The sequence below is a fragment of the Thermobia domestica genome, chromosome 15, assembly GCF_964235325.1.
Source record: "Thermobia domestica chromosome 15, izTheDome1.hap1.1, whole genome shotgun sequence".
In the NCBI taxonomy this organism is placed as follows: Eukaryota; Metazoa; Arthropoda; class Insecta; order Zygentoma; family Lepismatidae; genus Thermobia; species Thermobia domestica.
Window position 1 is genome coordinate 53,291,821 of NC_137468.1, and position 18,709 is coordinate 53,310,529.

At 38.0% G+C, this 18,709-nt stretch overlaps 1 protein-coding gene across 6 annotated transcripts in view; it reads right to left on the reverse strand.

The window, feature by feature from the left end:
• Window positions 1-18,709, reverse strand: part of Cdk12 (Cyclin-dependent kinase 12) — a 119,541-nt gene that overhangs the window by 85,625 nt on the left and 15,207 nt on the right. For all 6 annotated transcript variants that reach the window (XR_014128427.1, XM_081739696.1, XM_081739695.1 and 3 more), the window contains exon 2: window positions 7,679-9,209. Coding sequence is in view for 5 of the 6 variants with exons in the window: in XM_081739696.1 (XP_081595822.1) it covers window positions 7,679-9,204 (1,526 nt within the window). In the remaining variant the exon portion in view is untranslated. The remainder of the gene's footprint in view (window positions 1-7,678; window positions 9,210-18,709) is intronic.

The window sequence follows — 18,709 nt, forward strand, 5'->3', positions numbered from 1 at the left end:
AATTATCATTTCTATAGCCAACTTTAGTCAAATAAGTTATTACCAAGTATTTGGTTAAGTTACTGAAAATTAATAATGTCCAAACTTATCCCGTTTTAACTTTGGACAGACAATTTGTTTGTTTCTCCATTACTTTTATTAAGTGTTTGTCATATTGTCTTATAAATGGATTCTGTATCATCAAATTGAAACTTTCAAGACAAAAGGTTTGTTGTATCACTTAATCTAGTGATGCAATTTATGTACAAATATTCAAAGTGTCCAAAGTTGCCCCATTTTACGGTAGTGCATTATATTGTCTACAAAGATGCAGATATAGGTATCAGAATTTTCAGGTTACAGGAAAACACTGACAAAGAAATGTGAACGTGTATAGCGTTGAATGCATGGTCCCCAACAGCATCGACAGACAATGCAATTCATTGAAGGAAGTGAAGCAACCCTTACCGACAAGACTCGTTTCGGTCACCTATAATTGTTGCAACACAAACTACATAACAATTCAACACTTCGTATAGTACACGATACGACACTGTGAATAACAAATTACATTTTCGTAGAGCCAGTGAGAGGGACAAGAAAGGTAAAGAATGCTGTTACCATGGCATACGATCAGTTCTTCACTCCAAACATAGCAATACAAAATGATATACGCACCTTTCCTACTTCCCACCTCCCAAGGAATTTAATAGCTCCTCTGCTCTGAAAGCCGTGTCATTGATAGTATTACGGCAACACAAAACGTTCTCCTGGTGGAAGTCCGTCCACCTGAGACCAATGTAACTGCAATCACCTACTCTAATACACTAATAAAATTTCATCGTAATATTTCAAACGTTAAGTCTGCTACATGACAATGCTCGATTCCATGTTGCTTAACAATAGCTCAAACAACTCGATTTGGCTGGGAAGTGCTCCATCATTCAGAGTTGGAACTTAGTCCTTTCCAACTCCCTCTTTGGTCCCTGAAATGGTTCGGCTACGTGCAATCCATAGCCAGAGATAGGCACACAATCAAAAAACGGACTGACTTCGTTATTATTTGCAAAATCAGAGATAAAAGGCAACAACACTATACTTAAGAAAAACTAGACAATTTAATGCTACGTGTCACGGTACGCCGAAATTATGGAAGATTTTAAGATCTAAATTTATTCAATCTCATTAATTGGTTTCAGAAGGAAATAGTAATATGTTTGTTTATTATTTTAAATTGTTGTAATTAGGTTGTAGACATGTTATATCATCGTATTACGCATTGCTGATGCTTGTTGTTTCTTCGAGGAATAGACACGAGTCTGCAGTGTCATAAGAATAACAAAAACAAATACGAAACAAATGAATGTAAAACGTTGTAGAAATTTGTCAACACAGACACAATATCAAAATTAGGTAAAAGTGTGAATTTCGCAGGCATAAGCTGTCTAGAGAATTTGGTCAATGAGAGAAAATGCAGAAATTGTGAATCAGCACAATTTCGGCTCAGAGATGGAAAACTTCAGAATTTGTAATCAAAGAATAACAAAATTCGTCATCACGAACACGATGATAAAAAGTTAATGTTTGACGGAATTGGGATCAGTCTCTAGGAGCAGTCTCGATCAGTTGTTAGGATCAGTTTCCGAAGATCAGTCTTGGAGGAGTCGTGAAGAATCAGTCTCAGGGAGTCGTGTAGGAGTCTCCATGAGCAGTATTGGAATAGTCTCCAAGTATTATTCTCGATAGAGCCACTATTGAGAGTCAGCTGTTAACTACGTTCCAGTGGACATCCATCCACTGTGAGGAAGTCAGAAGACGAACTTCATAGCCAGAAGTTCGAATCCCGGTCATCGAGGTATGTAATAATCCAACTCTGATATTCTAACGTTGACCAATTCACTAAACAGTTCTATGAAATGTGAGTTAACAATTTTACTTAATATTACACATCACAACATCCTATTAAACTCTACTATAAAAGATAACTGAATAAATGAGTACTCTAAAGGTAAACAGTTTCAGTTTTAATTGAATCACCTTTCGCATGTTTTGCTATAAAAATCCTACGTTGTAGGTTGGTGGAGATAGAAGGAGTTTAAGGTATTCCTACCTGCTTCAGATAGTAGGTAGAAGCAACCGATACTGTGTTATTTATATTTTACATCCCTGCATATTAGGCACAGACAGAGTATTTGTTGTCATACGTATACAATATCCCGACCTGCTTCCATCTTCTGTATACGAGAATTCCACAGCTAAGCCTTATAATTACAATAAAAACTTGTATTCCTCTCCTGTTTCGGTTGTACATTACTGTGTTATGCTTAATTCTAATAACACTTAACTAAACCCAAAAAATTTAGAAATGCAAGTGGAAGGTGACGCTGGAAACCTGGATTACAAATAATTTTAATTACCGTAAAATAGTTTCAAGAAATACTAACTGTACAATAAACAAACATTTTATCTAAGTACAATATCATACAAAATTTCTTATGAAACATCCTTTCGCAGGCAATAATATAAATCTGTCAGAGTTCAAAGAAGTCAGTGCTCGTTATCACAGTTCATTTTACCTTCTTATAATTGGATAACAGGATTATCTTACCTGAATTACAACTATATTAACTATGCTTGGAAAAAAAAAAGACTAGGCACCAAGGAAATAAGATAAAATTCCAATATTTGTGCAAATTATGATACAGATAAACTACAATAAACAATTGTAGCCTGTTGAAAGAGACTAATCTATGGCCATTCAGGGGACAAACTTTCAACTGCATGGTCCGTGATAGCATATTAAGCTCCCTGACTGCCATAATGCAGATCTTGAGTACTCGAGCTCTTAATTAAAGTTTTTTTAATTCCGTCACAAATGGTGTGTCAACCATAATAAATGATGGATGTGTATTCCTCCACCGGCAATCATATAACGAGATTTTCGTTATATTTTATATTACCCAGTTCGAAGATTAAAATAAATAACACCCCCATTAGCACATTTAGTTTTTATATATATGTTGCAAAAACCATCTATTATCACACACTAAAATTATACGCAGCACAACTTGCTTTTATTCTCAAATCTCCATGAAAAACTTTCTGTTGTCATAGCAACACGAAACTGTAACTATCATTATTTAAAATCTATATATCTGAACATATATATTCTATATTTTTCTTCTTCACAACAGATTGTGCACTTTTAAGCATCGTTCCTCAAAATAGCTACAATTAAAAATGGAAGTAATTCACAGATATCAGATACACAATATCGTAATCAAGCCCGGAACAACTCGGCTAGAAATATCAATTTTAATAAAATATACTCGTAGACATCTCACATTTGTCTGCGAGACATTCGATTTTCCGACTTGATTAATCTACAACTGTATGAGAAAGGAACACTTCAAACATATTCCTACAAAAAGGAAAAATTTTGGATAGAACTGTTGATAGTTATTTACTTTTAAAATTTATAGTACCAAAAACTCAAAGAATGCATTCTAAACTTCGCAATTTCTCTTCCTTTTTTCGTAAAAAAGTAAAATTTTAACTGCAAACACTGTGCGATTACAAAATATTGCGAAATACGTGTGCCTTCATTCCTAAAATATACACTATTTTAAAGTAACTACTGATATTGGGGTAGAAAAGTGACCAATAGATTATTCATGGAGGAAGGGAATTGCTGGTTTTCCAACACTTCTTTTTTCTTTTATTTACACATACCAAAGCAAACGTATCAGCGTTACCACCGTGATAATAAATATTGAGTTGGTGTGACTGAAATGTTAGTAAGTGTGTGTAACTTTTAAAGACCAAAAACTGAGTCAAAGTAGTCTCCGGTTGGCAGCCACACACTTTTGTCATTGCTCAGCCAATAACTAAATTGAGTGACGAAAGAGTCTGGAGTGCGATAGGAAAGCCATCAACTGTCGTTAAACCGCAGGGTCAGAGTTTCTTTTCTGGCAGAAGAGGTATCGGAAGAACATGAGTGAGGAAGAGTTCTACACTGCAACTTGCTGAGACTGCATCATACTTGCAGCAAAATGTGGACATGCACGGTCATGCGACAGAAGGATACGTGATACATTTCATGGAGTTTAGTACTGCAATGATCTGCAGTGGTGATGTAGTCTCTGACGGGAAGAGATGATGGATCACTCCCACCAGACCAAAATACGAATACTAACTTCTGCGGGTTTTCGAAACAGTTCTGCATGCTAATCATGATCAAATCACTGTCCTGGCCGTTTAAAGGTTGCTGTAGCAGATTTATACGATTGTTGTCCAATTTTCATCGGAAGTGACTAATCCTTCCCGGTTACTCAGAAACCTGCTCAGTGCTCCAGATGGCGACTCTTCAAGGTAAGTGTCAACTAAATACATGGAAGTTTGTCGGAATCGTAATACGGCAAACTATGGATGCGTTAAAATATCGAATAATACTTTCGATAAGGTGGATACTTTCAAATATCTAGGATAAATATTAACAGACGAAAACCATATTCACGAAGAAATTAAATGGCAACTAAAAGTAAGGAATTATTATTATTATTCAGTTCAAAATCTCTTGTCGCAAGTTCTGTTGACGAATTTGAAGCTTAAAATATATAAAATTATAATCATGCCTGTTGTTCTGTATGGTTGCGAAACATGGTCGCTTATGCTGAGAGAACATATACTGAAAGTATCTGAGAACAAGATCTTGATACGAATATTCGGATCCACCAGGAACGGGAATGAGGAATGGCGCAAACTTTATAACGAGGAACTACATAATTTATACGGTTTACCAAACACTGTTAGGGTCTAGGAGGCTCAGGTGAGCAGGTCATGCAGGCAGGATGAAGAAAGTAGGAACGCTTCCAAAGTCTTACTGGAAGACCAATCGGAAAACGACCATTAGGAAGACCTAGGCGCAGATGGGAGGACAATATTAAGATGGATCTCACAGAGATAGGAATACAAAGTAGAAATTGGATCCAGTTGGCTAAGGATAGAAATCAGTGGAGAGCTTTCGTGAACGCGGCATTGAACCTCCGGGTTCAATAGACCATAGAATTACTTGTCAACTCATGAAGTATCCAATCAGTTCAAATTTTTCACCTTATCAATTCCGCAGTCGACAAACAACAGCCGTATGGTGTATGCCTAACTCCTTCCCGACAAAGTTTCCCGAGAGTTCGTTTCAATGGTGTTCCTATTGAGGTCATCAGCACATGCCGTTGATCGGTAGCTGTGGGGCTGTTTTCTGTGTTGTCTCACCGACACGAAACTTCACAAACCAACGGTGTATACAGCACATTCATTCACGCCTCCTGGCCCAAAGGAACTATTAATGTCTTTCGCCCTGAATGTGCTGAAAAAAAATCCCAGTTTGAACTAACTAACTTACTAACTCTATAGCCTATGGAACCCGGAGGTTCAATGCCGCGTTTACAATAACCCTCCACTGATTTCTATCATTAGCCAACTGCATCCAGTTTCTACTTTGTATTCCAATCTCTGCGAGATCCATCTTAATATTGTTCAAGCCAGTTTGAACTCAGGAAGCAAAACCTAGCGACTCTGTATTCTCCATGATGACCTTCAACCACACACTACTTCCTGACTGCGCACAGTAATATATTACCTGAACATGTACGGAGTTCCTGGCGTAAGGATGATCGATTCATCCACTCCTTTCGTTACAGAGCATATTTCCCCTCAGACGTAAAATCGGACATTTCAACTGCACCCACCCAGTACTAATCACATCCTTGCTTTTATACCAGTTTCTTTAAACTACTGCAATAATAAAGTATTCCCTCCTCTTTGCATTAATCTACTCTTACCGTACTCACTGCATACAAACAACTTCGCTGTCGAACAATGATTATGCATGCACAGGAACTGCTGAAAAATACTTGTAAGTTTCAGCAATTCCTGTAGATATTTCATTTACGAGCTTTCGAATATAACAATAATTGTTTAATCTAAACTTCTTGATGTAAGATTGATAAATGAATGGAAAAATCTTACATACGTCCTCTGTTACATGTACAGAACGCAAAAGCAGCACTTACATTAACACAATAGATAGAAAAAAAAATCGAGTGAGAAAAGCAACTTACGCAGCATTTAAGAACTTGATAAAAACGTTTGATAATGTAAAATGGAACAAAATGTTAGGTAATAAAAATGAAGGAATCAGTGATAATTACAATAATAATAATAATAATAATAAAACTGTACGAAACGAAGAATAATATATAACAGAGACATGAGTCAGGCAAGGATGTTCATTGTCACTAATTCTGTTTAATCTCTACTTGAGAAAGAAGGGCATTCACGTCCTATGAATAACTGTTCATGGACAGAAAACACACACGCTTAGGTTTGCGGACGATCGTGATGTTTACAGACAAAAAAAAAAAAAAAAAAAAATCAAAAGCAGGTCTGAATGGAGAGAAACAACTGGTTAGCAGTGAATTCAACATGAAGATATAAAGGACAAAATAAAAGAGATGCACTAGAAAATAATATATATGATCAAAATAGATCATCAGATGGTAGAGGTATAAACTAGGTGTAAAATCAAGAACAGCTCTGCTGAGAATGGATTTGAAAAAAGCTTCTAACCGAAAATACCGACACAACTGAAGAAAAGGCTGATAAAAGCATATGTGTGGAGTGTAACATTGTATAGATCGGCACGAAAACGAGCAAGAAATGGAAAACTGAACACTGGAAGTCTTCGAAATGTGGTGTAATAAAACAATACTGAAAATCAGATGGGTGGATAAGGTGACAAAGACACAGGATGATTGGACATATGAGGTAGAGAGAGATTTTTTTTCCTTTTTTCAATATCTCGCAATCAGTTCTTTTTTTTCTTTTTCTTTTTTTTTTTTTTTTTTCAATATCAATCAGACATATCTCGTTTACCTTTATATCGTTTACTTCTCATTGACGACCGAGGGGATGTCTCCCTATCTTGATACCTCTATGTTTCTCTCTTCGGAACTAAGTCGGACTTACAGGGAGAATGACAGAAGAAGAATATTTAAAGAAGGTGGTTGAAATGTACAATTCAAATAATACAAAAACATAAAGCAAAAGTACAGGGACATGAAAAGACTAGCTCAGGACAGGGAAGAGTAGAAAGCTGCGTGAAACCAAAAGATTGCTAACCTGAGAAAAGAAATGTTATTTACAGGATTATTACGTCTGTTGTATCTACCATCCACAGGTTTTCTTATTAGGTAAATATTTTCTCAAAACTGATTAAAACAGCACAGTGGTTGTCGAAAGATGTATAATCCTACAAACAGTCGTTACTACAGTAAGTACTGTTTACAATGATTCTCGGAGCTTACTTAAGAATAAGATGTCAGATGTAGTGCGGATGATTTGATCAAGACGTCAAAAATAGATAGGGTTCGTCGTCCACATGGAAAATAACACGTGGGTGTATATCGTGTCAGACGGACAATTTTTCGGTATATAAAAAACATGTGGGTGGGCCGAGAAGATGGGAGGACAATATATACAGCAATATCTTAGGATAGTAAAGCTATCAAAAGTTCAGTCAACATCAACATATAAGAATTACTATAACAAACGGATACTGTATTACCTTAAAAATATTTTACACTAATCAGAATATTGTAAAACAAGTTCAATTAGGATTACCTGAAAATAAAATACATACCTGAATGGCGGCGACCTCGTTCTACTTCTGCTTCTCCTACGCTTAGCGTCTCGTCGATGTCGCGCCTCTCGGTCCCTGGATTCTAATTTTCGTTTTTTGCGTGGAGGAGTGACTGGACTGATGCTTCTAAATGATCTGGAATCAACACTAGGAGCTCGGTCACAACTACGAGATCGTCTGCCCCGCAGACCTGAGGAACGATGATGATGATGGTGATGAGCTGCAAGTTTTTCGTAGGCTTTTGGAGGAAGAGGAGGTGTGTGTGGTGACACAGGGGACAATCCCCGTGGGAGAGGTGAAGTCCTTGGCAAAGGAGAAGCGTAATTTCGTTTTGGACTATGTACAGTTAAACGTTTCACAGGAGTGTCCTTTGGAGATAAATACGGATCTGATGGGCCGCGAGATAACGGACTTGGTCCACCCATATTGTTCCTTCTATGTACAGAATGCTCGTGACTAGAGTCCCTCTTCCAAAGCATTTCGTCACCCGATGATATTGGACTATTCCCTGCTAACATGTCACCATCTAGAGGGCTGTAGCTCCTAGATCTATGACGACTTTTCTTTTTACGTTTTTTACTCGGCGTTCCTGATCTCTTCTTTCGTTCTTTATCCCGTTTATGTTTCTTTTCTTTCTTCTCTCGTCTCCTCTCTCGACCGTCTGAATGCATATCATCCTTCATTCGTTTGTACTCCTTCAACGCAGACGACGGAGAGACATTTTCCCTAGTACGCGTTTTCAACAGTGACATCGGAGACATAGGTGCCGCATCTCGTATACTATCACTTACAGACGAAGAAGCAACAACATCGTCGCCGCTCTGTTTGTCAGCTTTGGGATCGTCAGGTGAAGAACCACAATTGTCACTCTTAGCAGCCGGTGACCTTTTGTCCCGATATTTACCATTTCTCGACGGAGAACCACTATCGACCGGAGATCTAACTTTATCACTTTTAACAGCGCCAGGAGACTTAACTCGTTTGTCTTTATGTCGTTCACTTCTCACAGATGACTGAGGGGATGCCTCCCTCTCTCGATACCTACTATCACCTCTATGTTTCTCACTTTCCGAAGTCCGACTATTTCTAGATCGATGATGTCGTCGTCTTGGAGGCGATAACTCCCCTTCACTTAAACTGAATCTAACACTTTCTTCACTTTGAATTTCACCTGCTTCTGGTCCTGATAAATCTTCGGAACTAACGTCGGAATATTCAACTAAAGGTTTAAGAGGAACACTCACTGACACGTTAGTGTTGCTGTTATTATTACTATTGTTATTACTATTACTATTACTTCCACTGGCATGACGTTCTTTGGAATGCTTTTTCTTTTTCGACTTCTTCCCCTTTTTCTTGTGCTTATGTTTCTTTTCCGATTTCACTGGTTCCATACTTTCACTTTGCTTTTCTTCTATGTCACTCCCTCCACCAGATGACTCTGATTTGGAAGCACTTGTGATACTGGCTCTTCTACGTTCAACGGATGACCTGCCACTTTTATCTTCATCTTTACTACTAGGCATGTCACCTGAAAATGAAAATACAACTTTATTGTTACTTCGCTATTACAAAATAGTTTACAAAAAGCACAAAAAAATACGAACAAAACACACTATTAAACAAAACACTCTTTGTAAATATGCTTTAAAATAAGGGGGGATGAATTCCAAGTGCAATTCTGCCTATAAAATTAGCGTATTTGCTCCATATTTTGTACTATCACATGTTTTGCTCCTTCTGATTACTGTAAAGTGTTTCTCTGTGTATTTTAAGCCCACCTCCTATAACAAGATAAAATGTATCCCAAGACATCCAAAGGCTTGCAAAAAACAGAGATTCCAATATTGAAAGTTTAAAGCGTCCTCTTTGGAAAGCAGCTGCAGATTTTCCAGTTGGTGTGTTGCGTGATGCAACTGATGAGGACCACAAAGACTGTGTGCATGCTAATGGTGGGTATTTTGAATAATTACTTGTAATTTTGGTTCATAATGCATCCATGTAACACTGTTATTAGGGTATTAAAATATCTCTATTTTGTGTCAATGTCTTAATAAAACTTCTGAACAGTATTTGAGGTAAGGTTAGGTAACAAATGCTTATATGCTACATGTGACAAGTCTGTGTAATACGGACATACCGGTACTAACTTCTTTCCAATTCGATGAATGCCTAACGATAGGCAGTAGTTTCGTCAAGGCAATTCTCGCATTCTGTACGACTATTAAATTCAAGATTAATCCTACATTACACAATTACAGCAACACAGTAACGATAGTAATCCATTCTTAATTACAGTATATAAGAATAAGACCAAGATCAGGAACTCTTTTAACATACAAGCGTAATTTAAGTACACTGATTTTTTTCAGTTACCAAAATAATTATTAAAATTTCTAATTCCATGAATGAACATGGTTTGGTGCTGTATCCAATATGTTCAGAGAAGAACAAAGCACAATGAAAACAACGAGATATAAGCATAAACAGGGTGTATACTAAAATTCCAAACTGAAATTTCGTGACTTTTTCGTGATCTTTTCTTTCCCAAACCATATATTTTAGTCACATTCTCAAGAGCGAATGTCGGTGCGAATTGGGCTGAATTTTCATGCATGCAGTAGAAGCGTGCTTTGCTTTCGATTTGGTAGCATCTAAAGCTGACCATAGACATTATTTTTGGTGGTGAATTTTGACGTTTCAACGAACAAACTTTTTCAGTTTATACTTACAAATTTTGTACAGATAAAAAAAAAAAAAAAAAAAATCGTGACCCAAAAGCTAAATTTCATGACACTTTCTTTACTTTCATGCCCGTCTTTTGATTTCGTGACTTTTTCATGACTTTCGTGACCGATAGACACCCTGATAAATAGTAACAGTGATCTCCAAGGCCATAGTCATTCAACAAGGCGAGTTATACGCAATAAATTTGTCATTCACGGTGTTTAAATGAGTAATTTACAAAACTGTGTCACTCGTCCCAAATTTAATCTTATATACCGGTATTCCAAATCTCTACATGCGGACCTGTCTGAGCATTTTACCCATCCGAAGTAGCTAAGGAAGAATACAAGGCCAGTACAGCTGAACAGTCAATGAGCTGGCAAAAAGACAATTTAATATGACAATGACCATCCCTATTTTCCTCCCTTACCTCGTCCAATTTTCCAGAAATCCTTTGAGCAGTTTGAGCTCGGCGTTGAGCAATCACTCCTGGTAACTACTACTTTTATGTATAGAGAGAAATATTGAGGGAGGTTATATATATTTGCTAGTGACTGCATAAATAAAATTTTTAAGACCTCAACAAACAATAAATGGAGCATCCTTTTGATTAAGTATGCTTAAAACCTACCACCTTAGCTAACTGGTTAGTGTGTGTGACTTTACTGCACGAGATCCCGGTGCGACTCTCGGTTGGAAGAGCATCGAACGCTCCACTGTGGTCCAGATACCTCAACTGTAAATCGCATTCTATGCAGCTTCCCTGCTGAGAAATTTATCAATAATCAACGGTAGGACGCAAAACGCACTGCACAAAAAATGTAGGAGAATCGAAAATTTCTAGTGACTTTGTGCATATTCGTTTAAGGCAAAAGAAAGTCTATTTCTCATTTAAGGAGGCATCTCTCTTAAAATACCACGTGTAAGCATTACAAACATTTTATCTCTAGACTAAAACAAGAATTAAAAAATACGAGCAGGCCCATAGCCACAAAACAAAGACACATCGTGAGAAGCACGCAATGCAATAAAGAAATATATATGTATCAAATATTGTGTAGAACTAAGGAAGGTATTACTGTACAGTGGTTCGCAAAATTCTAATTACTGTCAGAAGGGTAAGTTAGTCCGTAGAAGGTAACGTTCCTTTTTCGTCTCAGCTGTTCTCTGCATAGAAAGTATGGAAAGTAACTTGGAGACAAGAAGTTCGAACTGACATGAGAGCATGAGGCCAAGTACGCTTGATATTGAAGAAAAAATATTGTTGGATTGATGTATTAGCCTAAAATAGTGAACATGACGATGAAATGATGTAGTGAACGTCGTATCCAAATGACAATGTGAGCCTGAAGTCGGACTGGCGACGGGCGTGTGAAGTCGAGTAAGAATAATGATGTATGAAGTTGAGTGAGTGTGATTTCGGATAAAAAGGATATTAGTTCCAGTTGAGAACTTAACTTCATTTTAGAATGCAATTAAATTTCTGGTTTTAAAAAAATGAAATCTAAGTTTTACGTCCTACGCTTATGCCGGTTAGGCTACAGGAGACGGTGATGATGAGAGATGAGTGAAATGATGGAATGAAAAAGTGGGAGGAAACTGGGAACACCGAGAAAACCAACGAGCACGGTGTTTGTTCACCACAAAGTCCACACAGCGGGAGCTGGAATCAAACCAGAGACCCAAATCACCGGACGTGTACCATCTACCACTGAGCCACCGCGCCCGCCCTCCTAAATTTCTGGTTTAAATCTACAGTTATACCCTTTAGGCTAAAGGAACAGGATGGTTAACGAACAAGAATAATTATGAAAATAATTCCGTGTATGAGAACGTGGAAAGAAACCACTCCGTGAAAATGCTGCCCTCCAGAAACTCGCGTGGCCGAAGATCGAACCTCGAAGCGCTCTAACACTCAGCCACCGTGACCCCCTTCCCCCAAACGAGCGACAAACTAAAAGGAGCTCAAAATTACACACTAGCCCCACTGAGGATAGTGGACTCAAAGTCTGATGCAAATTGACTATTTCTACTACGTACGAATATTAGAAACATCAAGAAAGTTTCCGCAAATTTCTTTGATGACAAAGTTGCTGCGTATCAGAGAATACACTTGATGAACGATAGAGCTCCAGTCAGAATGAACGTGTCAACTTTCCCTTCCTTTTGTTTGACTGGAGTTTACTCTTATTCCGAGGCCATTTAAACCAATATTTAAATTTAAGACTACTGAATTACAATTTTCCAGTATAAACGAGTAAATTACAAAGTTCTTTAAAAAAAATCAGAAAAAAATTATCAATAATTTTCACGAAAACTAGTTGAATTTGCCTTAAATAATTAATATTTCTTTCAGCTTACCAATTACCCCTTTGCTTTGTATTAAAAGTCTATCTAGAGTAAAAGTCTGTAGCTACTATTAACCTGCCCCATATTAGATTTAAGGAAAAAAATCCGACATATTTTTCATTAAAACTATACTTGATTTTGAAGCAATATGACGCACATTTCTTTAAGGCTTCTCAATGATCCCAGTACATGGAATAAAAACCAGTAATGAATAAGGAATGGACTTATCCCCCGTCTACGAATTAAGTAAAAGGTATGGAACATCACACTAAACTTTCTCATTAAAATTCATTACAATGAATCATGTTGTGCTGCAGTTACTAATGAGACATTTTCTTGTGAAATACGGGCAATATTAAAAGGCGTTTTCGGAAAACTTCATCGAAAGAAACCTTCGGAAATTATCCAAAATGTACACTATCCAGTGTAATTTTTTTTCCGTAAGAAAAAGCTTAATGCCATATGTAAGGGTTAATGACACTTGTTTATAAAATAATAAAACCGCATGAGTTGCATTTTACAAATCACCAAATATTATATATATGTGATCAAAAGTATCCGGACACCCCCCAAAAATACGTTTTTCATAGGTGCATTGTGCTGCCACCTACTGCCAGGTACTCATTATCAGCGACCTCAGTAGTCATTAGACATTGTGAGAAAGCAGAATGGGGTGCTCCGCGGAACTCACGGACTTCGAACGTGGTCAGGTGATTGGGTGTCACTTGCGTCAGAAGTCTGTACGCGAGATTTCCACACTCCTAAGGTCCACTGTGTCTGATGATAGTGAAGAGAAAACGTGAAGGGGCACGTACAGCACAAAAGCGTACAGGCCGACCTAGTCTGTTGACTGAGAGACCGCCGACAGTTGAAGAGGGTTGGAAAGTGTAATAGGCAGACATCTATCCAGACCATCACATAGGAATTCTAAACTGCATTAGGATCCACTCCAAGTTCTATGACAGTTAGGCGTGAGGTGAGAAAACTTGGATTCCATGGTCGAGCGGCTGCTTATAAGCCACACATCATGCAGGTAAATGCCAAACGACGCCTCGCTTGGCGTAAAGATTATAAACATTGGACGATTGAACAGTGGAAAAACGTTGTGTGGAGTGACGAATCACGGTACACAATGTGGCGATCCGATCGCAGGGTGTGGCTATGGCGAATGCCCGGTGAACGTCATCTGTCAGTGCGTGTAATCGCAACAGTAACATTCGGAGGTGGTGGTGTTATGGTGTGGTCTTTTTTTTTTTTTTTTTTTTATAGGGGGCTTGCACTTCTTGTTGTTTTGCGTGGCACTCGCACAGCGCAGGCCTACATTGATGTTTTCAGCACCTTCTCGCTTGGATTGGACCCAAAATTTTAAATAAAAATGGGGCCATGTGACATATCGTTTTGGGGTAGCTTTATTTATTTTTTAGGACAAATTAATTATGCCATATTCAGGCAATCTGTAATATTTAAGTATGAATATGAATAAAATCGCCTAAGTACTTTGCGAAAATCGTAGAAAAGGAAACCCAACCCTTAAAGAATAAACTAATTCCGTCTCAATTTTTCCCAGAGAAATAACTTACACTACATGATGGGGCTGTTTTCGGAAAACTGATTTATGAAATATAAAACAAATTAACTGGAGCCATTTTTCAACAAAATTGCAATTTTGCACTTTCAAACCAAGCTATGCGTAAGTGTCGAAGTCTTATAGGACGATTTTGTCTGTCGACAGGTATCAGAGATACAAGATGCAGTTTCTTTCAATCGATTCAGCGTGCCAAGGATAAGTTCTATCTCCTCCGTTCACTCTATTCAAACCAGAAACGGTTCAAATTAATCATTTCAAGTTTCAACGTTCATTGCATTAAAACAAAAATGGAAATAGATAGCGAAAAGCGTTTTCTTGCAGACAACTCAGCGTCAAAAACAACATGCCATGACTACTCAAAATAACCTACAAATACCATAAGAGGTTCAAATTTACTAGTACTTTCGCTTTCAATATGATTTCCGTAGAGCAGAAACTGTAAATTCTATTAAGATTTGTTTTTTGCAATCGATTCAGCGTTCCAACAATATGTTCCATTGCTCATTTAACTATTCAAACCGGAAGTGGTTAAATTAGAAATTTTCCGGTTTCAACGTTACTCGATATACACAAGAAGTAATTCAAAACTAATAATTCCAGTTTAAATATTGACTTCCGCAGAGTAAAAATCATAAAATATCAAGCAGCAGCTCTTTTGCAATCGATTTAGCGTCCAAAGAATAGGTTCTATCTCCTCCCTTAGTCTTCCTTCTATTTAAACCGGAACTGGTTGATATAGATTTTTGATTTCAACCTCGCCAACTAGGTATTGTCATAGAAAAGAAACAGTAAGGGATACAGAGTAGATGCTCTGTCATGTGGATTCAGCCTTCCAGGAACAAGTACTATCTTTGATCTCATTACTCTATTACAACCAGTACATACAGACGCATTACTTCAAGTCTGAACATTGAATTCGGATAGTTTGGAAGTTTTAGTTTCATATTGTCGAACGACACCCCCACTGGCTTTATTTTAATCTTCATTTTAAAAAAAGAAAATAAAAGAAACTTAAGTTTAAAATTTGGTTGATATACGTTGAATGTTATGGCCTCTAGGTGAGTGTACATCAGAACGAGTGGACGGATAGACGGACAGATTTTTAAAACTGATTTTTTCGGTATCTATGGGCCATGTAACACGTAAATATGTTGAAATCTCGAATTCGATTTTCCTTAAATCATCATCACTTTCTTTTTTCCTTTTGTTGCTTCAAAGTAAAAATGTTTCAAAATAACTTTCGTTTATATATATATTAGTGCTGTCGAATTTTTGTGACATTTGCGGTTTTCGATTTTTGTGAAAACCGGTTTTCTGAAAACCGAAAACAGCAAATGCGGTTTTCAAAACCAAAACCGCAAAAACGGTTTTAGAAACCGAAACAGCAAAAGCGGCTTTCCAAACGGAAACCGCAAAACCTTTTCGAAAGCGAAAGCAGCCCAAAACCGTGTTTGCAGTTTTATAAGCGAAACCATGTTTGTCCTTTTCAAAGCAGAAACAGTGTTTGTTATTTTTAATTATACCTTTTAACAATTGTGAAAGTATCTATCAATCGAGACAATTGTATTGATTTATATGTGTGTTTTAACTTTTTGGTATTATGGTAATTAAGACTATTATGGTAATAGCTGCAGCACTGTACGAAAGGGATAGTTCGATGGTTGTACAAGTCACAACTAAATTAGGGTTGCTATATTTTAAAATCAGAAAAGTGCGGGTTCTAAACCGTAAGTACTGATGTGAAGTTGTGTTACAAACACTGACCTGGGATCCTTCGCACTTTTTTTTTTTTTTTTTTAACTTATTTCTTTGATGACACTTTCAATGTACTTTCCGGCTGCAGGGAAGCAAACTTGACCCCACCTGATTTTCTTACATTTTGTAAATTAGACCACGAGGAATACGAATCAAGGAATTTTGAAAGTTCGAATGTTAGAACTCGAGATATTCGAACATAAATTGACCATGGAAGCAAACTGGACCCCAAATGATTTTTATATATTTTGTAAACTAGACTACGAGGAACACGAATCTGAAGGAATTTTGACATTCCGAATTTCCTAACTCGAGATATTCGAACATAAAGTGATCACGGTAGCAAAAAGGACCCAATTTGATTGTTATCTATTTTGTAAACTAGACCAAAATGGGCAATAACCTGAAGGAATTTTGACATTCCGACTTCCCGAGCTCGAGATAGTAGAACTTATACAATAGTTTTATATAGCATGTATAAAAGTAACGAAGAAAGTTCTGTCGCTTTTTGACGTTATCACCTTAGAGCATCGATATGTCACCTAAGACGTACCTGGAAGATCAAAAATAGTACCCATCAGTATCAACGACCTTCTGCCAACGTTCGGGATGGGCATAGATTCCTTCGCCTTAGAACTTGGTTTGCCGTGAACAAGTGCATTTTGCACCTCTACTGCGGAGTTGAACTGGAGTCCTCTAAGGCGAGTGTCCAAGGACTGCAACAGGTGATAATCGGACGGTGCAATGTCCGCGGAGTATGGCAGATGCAATAGTGTTTCCCATCCAAGGCGTAAGATTGTGTCCTGGGTCATTCTAGCCATGTGGGGCTTAGCGTTGTCCCGTAACGGTGAACCCCTTAGCGATTGAGAAGTGCTGGCTCCAGGGTTTTGAGTTTTCTTGAACATGGCTCAACTGCTGACAGAAGTCAGTTGCATTGATGTTCTGCTCTGACCAGCCGGTACCAGTTCCCAATGCTCGATGTCGCGAGCAGATCACCAAACACACAGGAGGACTTTCTACTGCATTGCTGGTTTCAGATGTTTTGGAATCAGTTCATGGGATTTTAACCAATGTTGACAACGCCTTGGAGCTTCTACTCATTACCCACTACTCATTACATGTCAACATCCTGTCCAGAAACGGCTCCTTCCTCAGACGAGACAGCAAAGAAACACAGGTGTCTGCTCGCGTAGCCTTCTGGCTCGGAGTCAAATCATGTGGGACCCATAAACCCAACTTGTATTGCTTCCCAAGTTGATGGAGGTGCTGCCGAATGGTTTCTCCACTCACAATGAATGTTAGCCCCAGTTACTCACATGCCTATCCACTGTTCGCCTCAATTGCTACCTGAAGATCTTCATTTTGTACAAGTGTCGGTCTTCCGGCGCGTGGTGGGTCTTTCGTCACCATCCTTAAACTTGCTAAACCACCCTTGCATTGTCTGCGTAATCACGACACCCTCACGAAAGGTCTGAGATATTTTCCGCCCCGCTGCAGTGGCGTTTGACCCAATTTTGAACTCGTACAGCATACACGCCTTTATGACGCTCTGTGGAGGTTCCATATTCACTCTGTCCTTACACAAGTTCACGCTGTAATTGAACTGCCACAACCAGGTAGAATGTTGGATATACCCATACCAACAACTGACCTTCGCCTTATCTCCATTCGCATTCAGCTCTCGGTGTGAGGGCCAATTGAATACATACCTCCACAAAAAGCGACAGAACTTTCTTGGTTACCTTTATATATCTCACAGCACATAATATGTTTCGTATAGAGAATATTGTGTCTTTTTTTTTCATATAGATACATAGCGTTTATGTTAAATAGTCACCTGAAGGTGTGAAATAGTCACCTTCTGTCCGGAACTGTTTCCCGTATTACCAGAGTGTCGTGTGTGAAAGAATATGCAACACAGGTTCGAACGAAATTAATTAAGCCGATTACGCGTTGCATGGTACAAGAATCAGAAAAAAACACTCGCAAATAAATGCATAATAATTGGTACTTTTAATGTCCGTATTGGAAAGTGCAACACTAATACAAATGGCAGTGAGAAAAGCAAAACGACACAGGTATAGTCACAAAGTCCAAAGAACCATAATCAAACAAGAGTTACAACCACAAACAGTAAATTGTGTGCATCACCAGCGCCACAAAATCAATACTGTAGTACCTTACAGTAAGTGCTGAAAATGTCCTCCTCCTGCCCGAATGCAAGCTGCAGCCCGTCGCCGCATGGATGAACGAACGCGTGCCCAAGTACCAGGGGTGTTCCGTAGTCGCTGGCAAGCTGCTTCGATACAAATACAAGGCGTCTCCTCAGTGATAACTTTAGACGTTTTCCTATAATTCCATATGATAGTAATATATTCTGCTATGATACAAAGACCTAGAACCAGGAATACACCGAAAATACTTTGGACATAACCCGCCAGCATATTCAGTTGAAAAGAACTGGAAAAATAATAATTAATCATTTTACTCTAGTAATTCCTTATTTATTCACTGAATAATGAACGACAACAAGCTCACAGACAAATTAATTTACATACTTTTTTTCTACATTATTAAAACGGCTACTACGAAATATGTAAACACTTTCCATC